Source organism: Geotrypetes seraphini, chromosome 3, assembly GCF_902459505.1.
Source record: "Geotrypetes seraphini chromosome 3, aGeoSer1.1, whole genome shotgun sequence".
Classification (NCBI taxonomy): domain Eukaryota; kingdom Metazoa; phylum Chordata; class Amphibia; order Gymnophiona; family Dermophiidae; genus Geotrypetes; species Geotrypetes seraphini.
The window spans coordinates 159,820,651-159,835,201 of record NC_047086.1 but is presented as its reverse complement, the minus strand read 5'-3'; the positions used below and the strand labels follow the sequence as shown (position 1 = coordinate 159,835,201).

The 14,551-nt window shown below is 38.5% G+C and overlaps 1 protein-coding gene across 7 annotated transcripts in view; it reads right to left on the bottom strand.

Moving 5' to 3' along the window:
* The window catches only part of MAP7 (microtubule associated protein 7), a 243,559-nt gene that overhangs the window by 93,371 nt on the left and 135,637 nt on the right, over nucleotides 1-14,551 (bottom strand). For all 7 annotated transcript variants that reach the window (XM_033937512.1, XM_033937511.1, XM_033937509.1 and 4 more), the window contains exon 7: nucleotides 13,163-13,276. In XM_033937512.1, the coding sequence (XP_033793403.1) occupies nucleotides 13,163-13,276 (114 nt within the window). The remainder of the gene's footprint in view (nucleotides 1-13,162; nucleotides 13,277-14,551) is intronic.

The following is a 14,551-nucleotide window of genomic DNA, read 5'->3' as shown; positions in this document are numbered from 1 at the left end:
GCAACTGCATTCTGTAAGATTTGAAAATGAGTTTTAAAAATTTCAGAGCAACCTTAGGTGCTTGCACAGACATTATGATCAGTGGATGACTGTACACTCACTGGTGGTGCTATCCCTTCGATAATCAAGGCTTGAAGCAACAGAATGAAGGGCTTTTTTGAGTGACCGGATATTGTGAATGGAATCGGTTACCATTGGTATTACAACAGCCTCAAATTGTTGCTTTTTTAAGAAGTTATTGAAGCATTATCTTTTGCAGTGTGCCTTTGCAACAGATTGAGCTTCTTTGGATGGACTGGATGCATGTCTGTGATGTTTGATTTTTTGCATTTAAAGTTTGTTTAGTAGTGAATGTGTGTATGGTATATTTATTGATGTTTTATTATACATATGTGTTTTTGTATCTCGCCTTGGATAAAGGCAAGTTATAAATAATAATTCTAGTCTAATCTAATATAAAAGATTGCAATAATGCACCTATTCAACAGTCCTCAACAACCTGCTACATAACCTCCCCTTCTACCTCAAGAATATCGCCTACTACTTCATAGATTAATACTAGAATACTGTATCTTATCCTTGATTCTGTCTCAATACTAGGTAAACACTAAAGATTATAATCAATATGCTTTTTTATTGTTGTTCCCCATAATATTATAAGGGTCTCTACATTTGTAAATCGCCTTGAACTTGTACTGAAAAAAAGTGATACAGAAATTCAGATTAGATTAGATAACTAATTAAGAAGAATCATATGTTCATGTTTAAAAGCAGTGTTTTACTTGCCTAAGTACTTTCATTTTGGAAAAAAAAAAAATCAATTTATTAAATTTGGCTTTCACTGTTAAATGAGAATCAAAATTGACTCCCAGTATATGCAAGAATGGTTCAAAATCGAATTCCATTCCATTTAAAGATATTTTTGATAGAGGCATAGGTATTGAATAGATTGAAGACAGGAATTACAAGGAATCTAACAATTCCAAAGGTGTCCATTAACAGATTAAAAAGCACTGGGGAGAATGGGGAGCCCTAACGGACTTCTTAGCTCATCCTTCACTTTTTGGAAAGGAATTATCGTATTTTACAGAATATGACCTATCACAAAGAAAAGTAGTAAACCAAGTAAAAAAAATTTCCTAAGATATCAATAGGGACAAGTAAGTAAAGCATTATATCATAACCAATCAAATCAAATTCCACAGATAGATTGAATTGTAGTAGCAGCATTTGATGACCTTGAGCTTTTATATTTCTGCTAGTAAGATCGCCAATAAGGTCTCAGTACTGAAACCTCTATGAAATGCAGATTGTGTTGATGAAAGGATACTATGATTTTGCAAATAAGAGTTAGCTGACAGGCCAGAATACTTTCAGCAATTTTTACAAATAGCTGAATTCCTGTGTTCAATTCTGGTCTCCTTATCTCAAGAAAGATATAGTGGCACTAGAAAAGGTTCAAAGAAGAGCGCCCAAGATGATTAAGGGGATGGAATTCCTCTTTATGAGGATAGACTAAAACGGTTAGGACTCTTTAGCTTGGAAAAGAGACACCTGAGGGGAGATATGATTGAAGTCTACAAAATCCTGAGTGGAACAGAACGGGTACAAGTCGATCGATTTTTCACTCCGTCAAAAATTACAAAGACTAGGGGGACACTCGATGAAGTTACAGGGAAATACTTTTAAAACTAATAGGAGGAAATTTTTTTCACTCAGAGAATAATTAAGCTCTGGAACGCATTGCCAGAGGTTGTAGTAAGGGAGGATAGCATAGCTGGTTTTAAGAAAGGTATGGACAATTTCCTGGAAGAGAAGTCCATAGTCTATTATTGTGAAAGACATGGGGGAAGCCACTGCTTAACCTGGATCGGTAACATGGAATATTGTTACTCCTTGGGTTTTGGCCAGATACTAGTGACCACCATGAGAATGGGCTACTGGGCTTAATGGACCTTTGGTCTTACCCAGTAAGACTATTCTTATGTTCTTATGTATTGGTCTGTAATTTGAAAGTTCTCGAGTATCCTTGTTTGTATCTTTTAAAATAGGTGTCAGAATAATTTCACCTAAGGAAACAGGGAACGAACCTTGTTGAAACAATTCTAGTAAGGTGTCATATAACCAAATTATAAACTCTGAGGTTGCTGATTTGTACAAACAGACAGGATAGATGTCTAAAGCACACTGGGAACTTGAAAACTGAGTTAACAGGACATGAACATCAGGGTCAGTGAATTCAGCAAAGTCTGAGCATCTTAAATCAGCTGGAAATGAAAAGATATTAGAATTGAAGGGTAATATAAGATCCAAAAATTCTGTGTTATTACTTTTAATCATAGTGCCTAGCTTATCTATATTTCTTTGGGAAAAATCAGTCAATTTTTGACTGATCAATCAATTGTTTACACTAGAATCACAAAGTTAAGGCAATTGACATTTTGAAAGATCAGAAAATATTTTAAATAATTTCTTAGAATCAGGAATAGTCAAACTAATCTATTTTAAATAGGGAGATACAGATCAGCCATCTAATTATAGATCTATAGCCTCCATACCGCTTTATATCAAGCTAATGGAAGGCCTAGTAGCAAAACTTCAAACCGAATACTTAGAAAACCATAACATACTCCACCCCTCACAATCTGCTGACTATAACGCCCAACTACAAAACATTCAGGAAAGAACTTAAAAACTTTCTACTCAAGAAATTTATCAAATGATCTAACTAAACCTGATCGACCCTCCACAGATCCCAACGCATACTACATCTACTAACCACGTATTCTCCCTGGAAATGCCCAGGCCAATTCTTGCTGTAAACCGCCTAGAATTGAAAGGTATTGGCAGGATAGAAGACACCAATGTAATGTAATATAATATTTCAACTTAGCTTTCTTAATTTGTTTTTTTTTTTAAGGAGGTATTTCAAATCCGTTGCCCTTACTCCCTATATTCATCAGAGTTTTCCTTCCAAACTATTTTGAAGTCTGAATCTTGAGGTTTACTTTATAATCCACTACTTCAAACAAATATATTTTAAACATCTCTTTAATAGAAATAACAGGATTATGTAGAAAATTCAAAATCCTCAAGTCAAATTTTCTTTGATAGTTTTTCACATTTTCTAATTTAGTCAGTAATCTGCCATTACTCAAACATTTCATTAAGTCAGAAAAACCTTGATTATTTCTCAAGCATTTGAAATTTTGGGGGTGATTAATTAATGTATTATCATATACTACACATTTAAGTTGAAAAATCTTATGATTTCAGTAATATCAAACCTCTTAATGATAGTACCTTGTAATGCCTCTATTGCTCCCCAGATAGATTTCAAAGTGATGACTAAAGACTTAAACACCAGTGGTTGAGCAGTGTTTGAAGCAGTCCTCTTGCTAGAATTTGAAACCCCTTCTACACCAGCCTTTTTTATCTTTTCTAGGATGGACAATAGGCCCAGGTAGAGAAAATTCATCTCAAGCTAAACTGTTGTAAAACTTTTTCAGACCAATGAAATGGAATTACATTTTTCCCTAATTACAGACAAGGCCAGATTTAGTGCTGCTTCCAGTGACATATATGCCCAAACTTCTGCATATGAGCTTTGCAGGAGCTAGGAACACTGTGCTGGATTTAAATGTGATACCTAGTTCCAAGCTTGGGGCAGCTGAGAGTTTTTTGGCTCAGAACTTCGCATCACAAAATGCTGCAAGAGACCCAACATAGGGATTGGGGAGGACTCAGGTGGGTACATCCTGACCTTCCCTTTCATTTAACCATGACGATGGAGCTCACACAGAGCAGTGAGGCATATGTTCTCTCTAGTTGGCACAAAATAACTGATAGAGGAACAAACAATAATGCTTCAAATACCTTTTAGATTCCAGTGGTGCTCAGAATCCAAGATGGATGAAAAAACTCGATGTGGGGACAAGCCCCTAAAGAGCTTCTTACAGAATCTATCATTGCACCATAGTAAAGTAAAAGGTGATTCAAAGTGCTTATTGAAAATGTTTATATCTGTCTTTATTCCATGTAGTGAAAAAGATTGTCCAAGTTTTAAATCCAAAAGTGAAAATTCAAAAAAAGACTTAGCTTAAAAGTTCAGACAGCGGTTGTCCAGCTGGGTTCTGACGCGTTTCGCCGCCCTGGCTTCCTCAGAGAACCCGCTCAGCTGCTTATGAACTCCAATTCAATACGTGTCCTAAACAAACAAAAGAACATGATGCATTTACTTAAAGTGCTAAAGTTGCATTTAAACGAGCTGATAAACCACAAAGTTCTCGACGCTGTTGGTGGGATACCTGATCTGTAGGAATATTTTTTTCCATTTCCTTTGACGTAAGCGCTCAGCTGAGCACCCGGTATTTATGTAAAGGAAGAAATGTCAATCACCTAATGAAGAAACGCCCACCACTCCACTTCTTTATTTAACCCAGCAGGGGTAACAGTCTGCCAATGAAATATCCATCTTTGTTCATGTTTCCACAACCAAACTTGGACATTGCCTCCTCTATTTAAATGGGCCACTTCTAAAACAACAAACTGTAAATCCTGTAACTGGTGAGGGATAGCATGCCAGTGTTGAACTAGAGGGGCTCCCATGTCTCCCCTTCTGATTTTGCTCAAATGTTCGATAACACGTGTCTTAATACTTCTAGTGGTGTGTCCTATGTAAAACAATTTACATGGGCACATAATCATATACACGACCCCCTGGGTGTCACAATCTGTATGATGTTGTAAAGTGTGCGTTTTCAGTAAACTAGGATGGTGGATACACGTAGTTTCAAGAGCATGAGCACAGATGGTACAGTGTCCACATTTAAAATGACCTTTAGGTTGCATCGTAGTGCTGATTGGCATATTAACAAAATGAGAGGTGGACATATAGTCCCGTAGATTTCTGCCTCTGGAGTATGCAAAAAGAGGGGATTGCATGAGACTTGGGTGCACTTGAAGAATATGCCAATATTTATTGATGATCTTCTTGATGTCAAACGCCTTATATGAATATGGAAGCGTGCATACCATCCGAGCTTCTGGTTGATCAGGGGTGTGTTGTAACAGGTAAGAACGATGAGCGTAAAGGGCCCGCTTGTAGGCCTTTTTGATGGTACTATGGGGGTACCCGCGGTCCTTAAACCATTGCCACATGTCAACTGACCGGGTTTTGTATTCTTCTTTACTGCTGCACAATTGCCTGAGTCTCAAAAATTGACCCACAGGTAAGTTGTTCCTCAAATGACGAGGATGGTAACTGTCATAATGAAGTAAATTATTTCTGTCTGTATGCTTGCGATATATAGAGGTTTCAAAACCACCTTGGTTTAAGGAGATGTGAATATCCAAAAAAGCAATTTGAGTGCTAGAGATGACTGAAGTGAATTGTAAATGCGGATTACATGTGTTGAGCCACTGTAAAAACTGGTGAAATGCTTCTAAGGTGCTAGTCCATATCAAAAAAACATCATCTATGTAACGTTTCCACACATAGATCTCAGTAACATATGAGGACGTGTAAATATATGTTTCTTCGAAGTCAGACACATAAAGGCATGCTAAGGACGGGGCCATAGTGGCCCCCATCGCTGTACCCTTTATTTGCAGAAAAAATTCTGTGTCAAACATAAAATAATTCTGTCGCAACGCTATGCTGGCAATGGCAACTAAAAAATCCTCTCTGGCTGGAGATAACTGAAGTGTGCCTAGATGTCTCCGTACGACCTCAATAGCACTGGACTGAGGGATGTTGGTATATAAAGCCTGGATATCAAGGGTGACAAGTAGAGCCCCCTGCGGAATAGAATGGGACTCATGGAGCCAGGCCAGTATGGACGTGGTGTCCTTTATATATGACTTTGCTGAAGAAACAAGAGGTTTAAAATGAAAGTCCACAAATTCCGACAAAGGCTCTAACACAGAACCAATCCCTGAAACTATGGGGCGCCCCGGTGGAGATGTTAAATTTTTGTGTATTTTAGAGACGAAATATATCACTGGAATGACAGGGTGTTCAATTTATCCAGCAGGAATTTATCCGTCAGTGAGATGTCTGTCCTTTCTAAAGGGTTGTCATTTGTTCCGTTTACAAATTACAACCCTTTAGATACCAGGATAAGTTTGTATAAACTCATCAGAAAATGCAATTTAAAACTCTTTTTTCAAGACAAGCCCAGTGATTTGGGCCCTATGGGGCTGCACAGACCTTCAACTTGGAACCCTCCCGGAATTTTGGATCCGCATTTACAAGTTTTTCACAACTTAGTTGAGCAAGACATTGCTAGTTTAGAAGGTCGACCATCTCACATTAGGCGCAATATGTCAACGGAGATGACCCAATCGATACGAGTATTGGCACAAGACCCTTCTATTGTCATACGTTCAGCTGATAAAGGTGGTGGGATTGTACTACAGGATACAGATGCTTACGTTAACGAAGCCCGTAGACAACTTAGTGACACGCAGTACTATCAAGCTTTATCTCATGATCCCACAGTGGAAATCTCTGACCTTATTCAGCATATACTCCTACAGGCGTTAGAACAGGGGACTATTACTGATAGAGAGTACCGATTTCTCCATCAAAACCACCCTGTCATTCCAGTGATATATTTCGTCCCTAAAATACACAAAAATTTAACATCTCCACCGGGGCGCCCCATAGTTTCAGGGATTGGTTCTGTGTTAGAGCCTCTGTCGGAATTTGTGGACTTTCATCTTAAACCTCTTGTTTCTTCAGCAAAGTCATATATAAAGGACACCACGTCCATGCTGGCCTGGCTCCATGAGTCCCATTCTATTCCGCAGGGGGGTCTACTTGTCACCCTTGATATCCAGGCTTTATATACCAACATCCCTCAGTCCAGTGCTATTGAGGTCTTACGGAGACATCTAGGCACACTTCAGTTATCTCCAGCCAGAGAGGATTTTTTAGTTGCCATTGCCAGCATAGCGTTGCGACAGAATTATTTTATGTTTGACACAGAATTTTTTCTGCAAATAAAGGGTACAGCGATGGGGGCCACTATGGCCCCGTCCTTAGCATGCCTTTATGTGTCTGACTTCGAAGAAACATATATTTACACGTCCTCATATGTTACTGAGATCTATGTGTGGAAACGTTACATAGATGATGTTTTTTTGATATGGACTAGCATCTTAGAAGCATTTCACCAGTTTTTACAGTGGCTCAACACATGTAATCCGCATTTACAATTCACTTCAGTCATCTCTAGCACTCAAATTGCTTTTTTGGATATTCACATCTCCTTAAACCAAGGTGGTTTTGAAACCTCTATATATCGCAAGCATACAGACAGAAATAATTTACTTCATTATGACAGTTACCATCCTCGTCATTTGAGGAACAACTTACCTGTGGGTCAATTTTTGAGACTCAGGCAATTGTGCAGCAGTAAAGAAGAATACAAAACCCGGTCAGTTGACATGTGGCAATGGTTTAAGGACCGCGGGTACCCCCATAGTACCATCAAAAAGGCCTACAAGCGGGCCCTTTACGCTCATCGTTCTTACCTGTTACAACACACCCCTGATCAACCAGAAGCTCGGATGGTATGCACGCTTCCATATTCATATAAGGCGTTTGACATCAAGAAGATCATCAATAAATATTGGCATATTCTTCAAGTGCACCCAAGTCTCATGCAACCCCCTCTTTTTGCATACTCCAGAGGCAGAAATCTACGGGACTATATGTCCACCTCTCATTTTGTTAATATGCCAATCAGCACTACGATGCAACCTAAAGGTCATTTTAAATGTGGACACTGTACCATCTGTGCTCATGCTCTTGAAACTACGTGTATCCACCATCCTAGTTTACTGAAGACGCACACTTTACAACATCATACAGATTGTGACACCCAGGGGGTCGTGTATATGATTATGTGCCCATGTAAATTGTTTTACATAGGACACACCACTAGAAGTATTAAGACACGTGTTATCGAACATTTGAGCAAAATCAGAAGGGGAGACATGGGAGCCCCTCTAGTTCAACACTGGCATGCTATCCCTCACCAGTTACAGGATTTACAGTTTGTTGTTTTAGAAGTGGCCCATTTAAATAGAGGAGGCAATGTCCAAGTTTGGTTGTGGAAACATGAACAAAGATGGATATTTCATTGGCAGACTGTTACCCCTGCTGGGTTAAATAAAGAAGTGGAGTGGTGGGCGTTTCTTCATTAGGTGATTGACATTTCTTCCTTTACATAAATACCGGGTGCTCAGCTGAGCGCTTACGGCAAAGGAAATGGAAAAAAATATTCCTACAGATCAGGTATCCCACCAACAGCGTCGAGAACTTTGTGGTTTATCAGCTCGTTTAAATGCAACTTTAGCACTTTAAGTAAATGCATCATGTTCTTTTGTTTAGGACACGTATTGAATTGGAGTTCATAAGCAGCTGAGCGGGTTCTCTGAGGAAGCCAGGGCGGCGAAATGCATCAGAACCCAGCTGGACAACCGCTGTCTGAACTTTTAAGCTAAGTCTTTTTTTTGAATTTTCACTTTTGGAGTCATTTAAAACTTGGACAATCTTTTTCACTACATGGAATACAGACAGATATAAACATTTTCAATAAGCACTTTGAATCACCTTTTACTTTACTATGGTGCAATGATAGATTCTGTAAGAAGCTCTTTAGGGGCTTGTCCCCACATCGAGTTTTTTCATCCATCTTGGATTCTGAGCACCACTGGAATCTAAAAGGTATTTGAAGCATTATTGTTTGTTCCTCTATCAGTTATTTTGTGTATCACGGACCTTCAGGAACAATTTCTTTTGCTTTGACTATTACCCAGTCGTTTATATTGGGCTCTCTAGTTGGCAGCCATCTTGCTTTCTAGTGCACTTTTTTTATGCCAATGATATTCTATTGGCAATTGCTCACGATTCATAAGATGCTTCTCTTCAAGTTGATTTAAAGCAAAATTTGGGTAGGATTTTTCAACAGCAAGATGACTATAAATTAGTTTTGAATTCTAAGAAGTGCGAGGCAATAAGGATATTAAGTTCATCATTTCCACCATTTATTCTAAGGATTCAACACCAATCTATCTCTATGAACGATGCCATTACTTCTTGGGTGTGAAATGGGATTCTAAACTTTCTTTTGTTAAAAGTTTGAGACTGCTTTTAACTCCTAACTCTCCTCCTTATGTTCTGCATCTCCAATCTTCTATGTCATGTCTGTCTGTCCAAGTTAGATCATAAGCTCTTCTGAGCAGGGACTGTCTCTTTAATGTCAAAATGTACAATGTGCATATGCCCTTCAGCACTACAGAGTGTTAAATAATTGTAGTAGTATATACGAGGGGGTGCTGAAAGGTTCTTAGCTTAACCAAGAAGGGAATGACATGAAGCTATGAAATTTACAAGTTGTTCCACATATTCACCCCTAAGTTCTATAACCCTTCCAAAAATAACCCTCTGATGTCTGGTCACTGAAATACTGCTCCTATCACCTCCTGAATCACTCGAAAATTGTTGCCCTTTCAAATTCTTTCTATGGTTTGTAAACAGAAAATAGTCAGATGGAGCAAGATCTGGCGAGTAAAGTGGATGGTCTATGCACTGAAATCCCAAATGCGTAAAACATCCACTGTTTTGCCAGCCTTGTCAGCTTCCCTCTCCTTATCTTTCAATGCTTCCTTTAAGTTACAGTAGTATTCGGCATTAACTGGTTGGCCCCTTAAAAGACAGTCAGTCATTATAACACCTTACTGATCCCAAAACATTGTGGCCAAGTCCTTTCATGCTGACTTTAGGGTCTTGAATTTCCTTGGCCTTGGAGAACCTGAGTGCTGCCATTGCATGGATTGTTTTGTCTCAGGATCATAGTGGTGTAACCATGTTTCATCAACAGCAGCTAATTGTTCCAAGAAATTGGCATCCGTTCGCTAAAAATTCTGCAAAATCAACTGGAAAGTGTCCACTTGATGTAGTTTCTCATCAGCATTAAAACATTTGGGCACCCACTTGGCTGACAGCATCTGCATACCCAGCTACTCATGGATTATTCACCCAACACTTCTCTGGATATCTGTAGTGTTTTAGCTGATATTCAACAATCTGACAACATGAGGTCATGGACATGGTCAACAGGATGCTGGGAATTATTAAAAAAGGGATGGTTAACAAAACTAAGAATGTCATAATGCCCCTTTATCGCTCCATGGTGCGACCTCATTTGGAGTATTGCCTTCAATTCTAGTCTCCTTATCTGAAGAAAGATATAGTAGCGCTAGAAAAGGTTCAAAGAACAGCGACCACGATGGTAAAGGGGATGGAACTCCTCTCGTATGAGGAAAGACTGAAATGATTAGGGCTCTTCAGCTTGGAAAAGAGACGGCTGAGGGGAGATATGATTGAACTCTACGAAGTCCTGAGTGGAGTAGAACGGGTACAAGTGTATCAATTTTTCACTCCATCAAAAATTACAAAGACTAGGGGGGCACTCGATGAAGTTACAGGGAAATACTCTTAAAACCATTAGGAGGAAATTTTTTCCACTCAGAATAGTTAAGCTCTGGAACACGTTGCCAGAGGATGTGGTAAGAGCGGATAGCGTAGCTAGTTTTAAGAAAGGTTTGGACAAGTTCCTGGAGGAAAAGTCCATAGTCTGTTATTGAGAAAGACATGGGGGAAGTCACTACTTGCCCTGTATTGGTAGCATGGAATATTGCTACACCTTGGGTTTTGGCCAGGTACTAGTGACCTGGATTGGTCACTGTGAGAACGGGCTACTGGGCTTGCTGGAACAATGGTCTGACCCAGTAAGGCTATTCTTAACAATTTCAGGAGCAGACACCATTTGAGGCCTCCCAGACTTTGCTGCTTCTTTGCTCTCAAAATTTCCACGCTGAAAGTTTGCGCATCATTTCTTCACTGTGGAGTATGATGGGTATTTGTCACTCAATGTTTGTATCATACATTCATGGATTTCCTTTGTAATTCTCTTCTGCAGGAATAGGAACTTCATGATGGCTCAGAGTTCCACTTGAAAATTCCACACTTTTCATTGACATGATTCAATTAATGATTTGAAAAAATGTCAAAACATAGCATTACGACTCTACAAATTGGCACTTTGCAAAATAAAATAACACTCTTCAGCTACAGTGGTAAAACAATGCTCAGAAGGAAGTTTTAGGAATTTGGGTGGGCTGAGAACTTTTCAGCACCCCCTCATAGAAGCAATAACAAAAGCTTCATTTTGTAATTTAAGGAAAATTTGTCAAACCCATAAAGACTTCATTTCATGCATTGGTGATTGCAGACTTAGCTATTGTAATTCTTTATTTGTAGGTTGTATACAATATCAGAGTAAAAGGTTACAGTTATTTCAGAATATGGCAATAAGGTTATTTTATGGTGCAAAATCACATGATAATGTTAGTCCACTCTTACAAGAACAGCACTTTATCTTCACTCAGTTCTCATGCCATATCAACTTCTCAAACTGCATTTTTCACAGGCTAAGTGATGTAATTTTTTTTAGGCCAGGGTTAGATATTTCTCACAATACTGTGTTCAGGTTTATTACCCTTACATTATGGTGCTCTCTTGCTAATAAATTATAAAAAGGGGGAGAGTGTGGCACAATTGGTTAAAGCTACAGCCTTAGCACTCTGAGGTTGTAGATTCAAACCCACGCTGCTCCTTGTGACCCTGGGCAAGTCACTTAATCCCCTCATTGCCCCAGGTACAGTAGAAAGACTGTGAGTCTACCGGGACAGAAAGGGAAAAATGTTTTGAGTACCTGAATAAATTCATGTAAACCATTCTGAACTCTTGGGAGAACAATATAGAAAACTGAACAAACAAATAAGAGGTTTCCTACTAAAAAATTTAAATGGACATAAAAACTTGGCTATTTATTAAAGGCTCCTTTTACAAAGCTGTGGTAGAGGTTTCTACCGTGCTCTGGTGAGGTAAATGCTCTGATGCTCATAGGAATTCTATTAGTGTCAGAGCATTTACCTTGCTGGCCCACAGCTTTGTAAAAGCTGGCATAAATCTTTTAATATCTACTCTAATCTATATAGAATTTATGAATCACACTAATACCAAGTAGTTCAAGGTGATTTACATCAAAAGAAGCCATACACAGTCTATTTTTATGAAACTTTAGATAGCTAGGTTCAGTCCATATTTGCACAGGTAATTATTCCAAATGTAGATAGCAGCGTTAACAAATGAGGAGCTAAACTAGAGTCTAAATTGTACATCTCTAGTTTGTGGAAAATGCAAATAAAGTGTACTATTTAATCTGATGGAACAGTAATATAATGATATAAAAAAATATCATTGATTAACAGACTTTTTTGCTGCATCTAAACTAGAGTTGTATCAGTTCCTATAGAAATAACTTTGTTTGGGTCTCTGTTCACTATAAAGGTTTAATTTCCTTTAAAATTGAAATTAATTTTCAAATTTCCTCAATCCTATGATTTGTCAATCTTGGGTCTTTATTGTGGGCTTGAGCTGATCAGTAATTTTGATTTGTTTAATGTAAATTTTTTCTTATTCTTTTTTAGTGATTGCTTTTTTGTAAAAAGTGTGCTTATTATTTGCTTGTTGAAAATCTAAGCTATATAAGTAAAAATAGCCTTGTGTGTCTGGTTTATTCACAGTTCACTTGGAAATTTATTGTTGCATAATTCACTTCCCCTTCCTTTTGGAGATTTATTGATAAAGTATTTTTAAATGTTAATTTATTTTGTTTTACTGTTTTTGTTAACTTACCCCCCTTTTACTAAACTGCGCTGCTCCTGATGCTCATAGGAACTCTATGAGCATCGGGAACGGTGTGGAGCATTCCCTATGCTAAAAACCGCTATCGCTTTTTAGTAAAACGGGGAGTTAGTGTAAAGCAGATTGATTTTTATTTTGAAAGGCAGTTTATCAAATATCTCTAGATAAATAAATAAATAAAAGGCAGTAAATAAATCTCAGCAAATAAAACAAACCTAACAAGTTTTTTTGTTTTCACTTATTGAATGTGTTGAAAATGAATAAAGAATATTTAAAAAATAATAATAATAATAAAAAAAGAAGATAAACACAATTGGAGCATTGTTATCAAAAGAATAGCTTTGCTCATAATGTAGAACCAGAACTCTGTAGTGTTACCTGAGTCTCCAGACAAGGCAGCTGTGCTTTTACTTCTAGCCAGAAATGAGTGAGTAGGCATCAACAGTCTGCTAACTACACTGCTCTCCCAAGGACTGAGCTGTAGACGACGAGCTAAATGTCAGAAAAATAACTTATTAGACACCATTAGTTATCATACAAGTCTTCTGTTTTTTAGAAAAGTTTTCTTAATACTGCTCCTTTTACTAACCTGCGCTAGTTAATAATCTTGTCCCAATTAGCATGTCCTAATAGAGGTCACTAAGCCCATTTCTAGTGCGGTCGTAAAAAATGCATTTTTCGGCTTCTGGCCATGTGCTGTTAACATTAGCTTGCAGTCATTTAAAAAACATTAATAAGGGAGCATTTATTACCTTCTATTTAGGCGACACTAAGGGCTCCCACATTATGAATGCACTATCCAGTAAGTGAACCAATGATGTTAGCTTGCTAGCTGAATAATGCTTCCAAGTCCATTCTCTACCCCTAACACATTCCTGCCCGCCAAAGTTTTGAAAAGATATGCCATGTGCTTAGTGCATTGCAGATGGCAAAACTAACACAGAATGCTTTAGCACATCCTGCATTAGGCCATTTTTCCTGTATCAAATGCCTGTTAGTGCCTTTATGTAGCTTAGTAAACTGGCCCCTTAAATTAGATATGACAGACCAGATGTATTGTTTTTATTCTATTTCATACCAACTGTTTGTAAATTATGCATAATGCCTGTATCAATTGCATCTATGGAAAAATTATCTGATAATTTTCTTTCCTTTAGTCCTACCAAACCAGTCCAGACAATTGGGTTGTGTCCATCTGTCAGTGGATGGAGACGGAAAACAAAGTAATCCCAAGTGATTTGCCCCTTAAGAGTATTGAACAGTACAGACTACACAGTAATTTGAATAATCAAGTAATGGTGCTTACAACACTTACTGTTGGATATCTTGAAAACTTTAAATCAAATGTCTCTTCCGGCTTTAGCTATACCAAGCAGTTAGGCATTTGCTGTACTAACATACCAGTATTGCACTGAGAGCAGGATGCACAAAGCTTCATCAACCCGGTAAAAAATATCAGGTTGGGAGTGATTTACTTTTACTGGGCTATGCTCACACAAATACGCAAATCATATGCATGCTATTTAGGTGAAGTAGCCTGGTAAAAGAGGGGAGGAACCATACCTGGTGCCTGCTCAGAAGCAAATTGCCAGGCACAGCTCCTCGTTCTGCCTGCAGCTGTTGTTCTCCCCCTCTGCCCAGCTGATGCCAGCTCCGGAGCCGCAATCAGCTGAGAGAGAGAGTGGCTGACTCACAACTTCCCCTACCTGCTCCAAAGTAGAGGTCTGCACGGGAACGGGGATCGCGGGAATCCCACGGGTCCCGCGG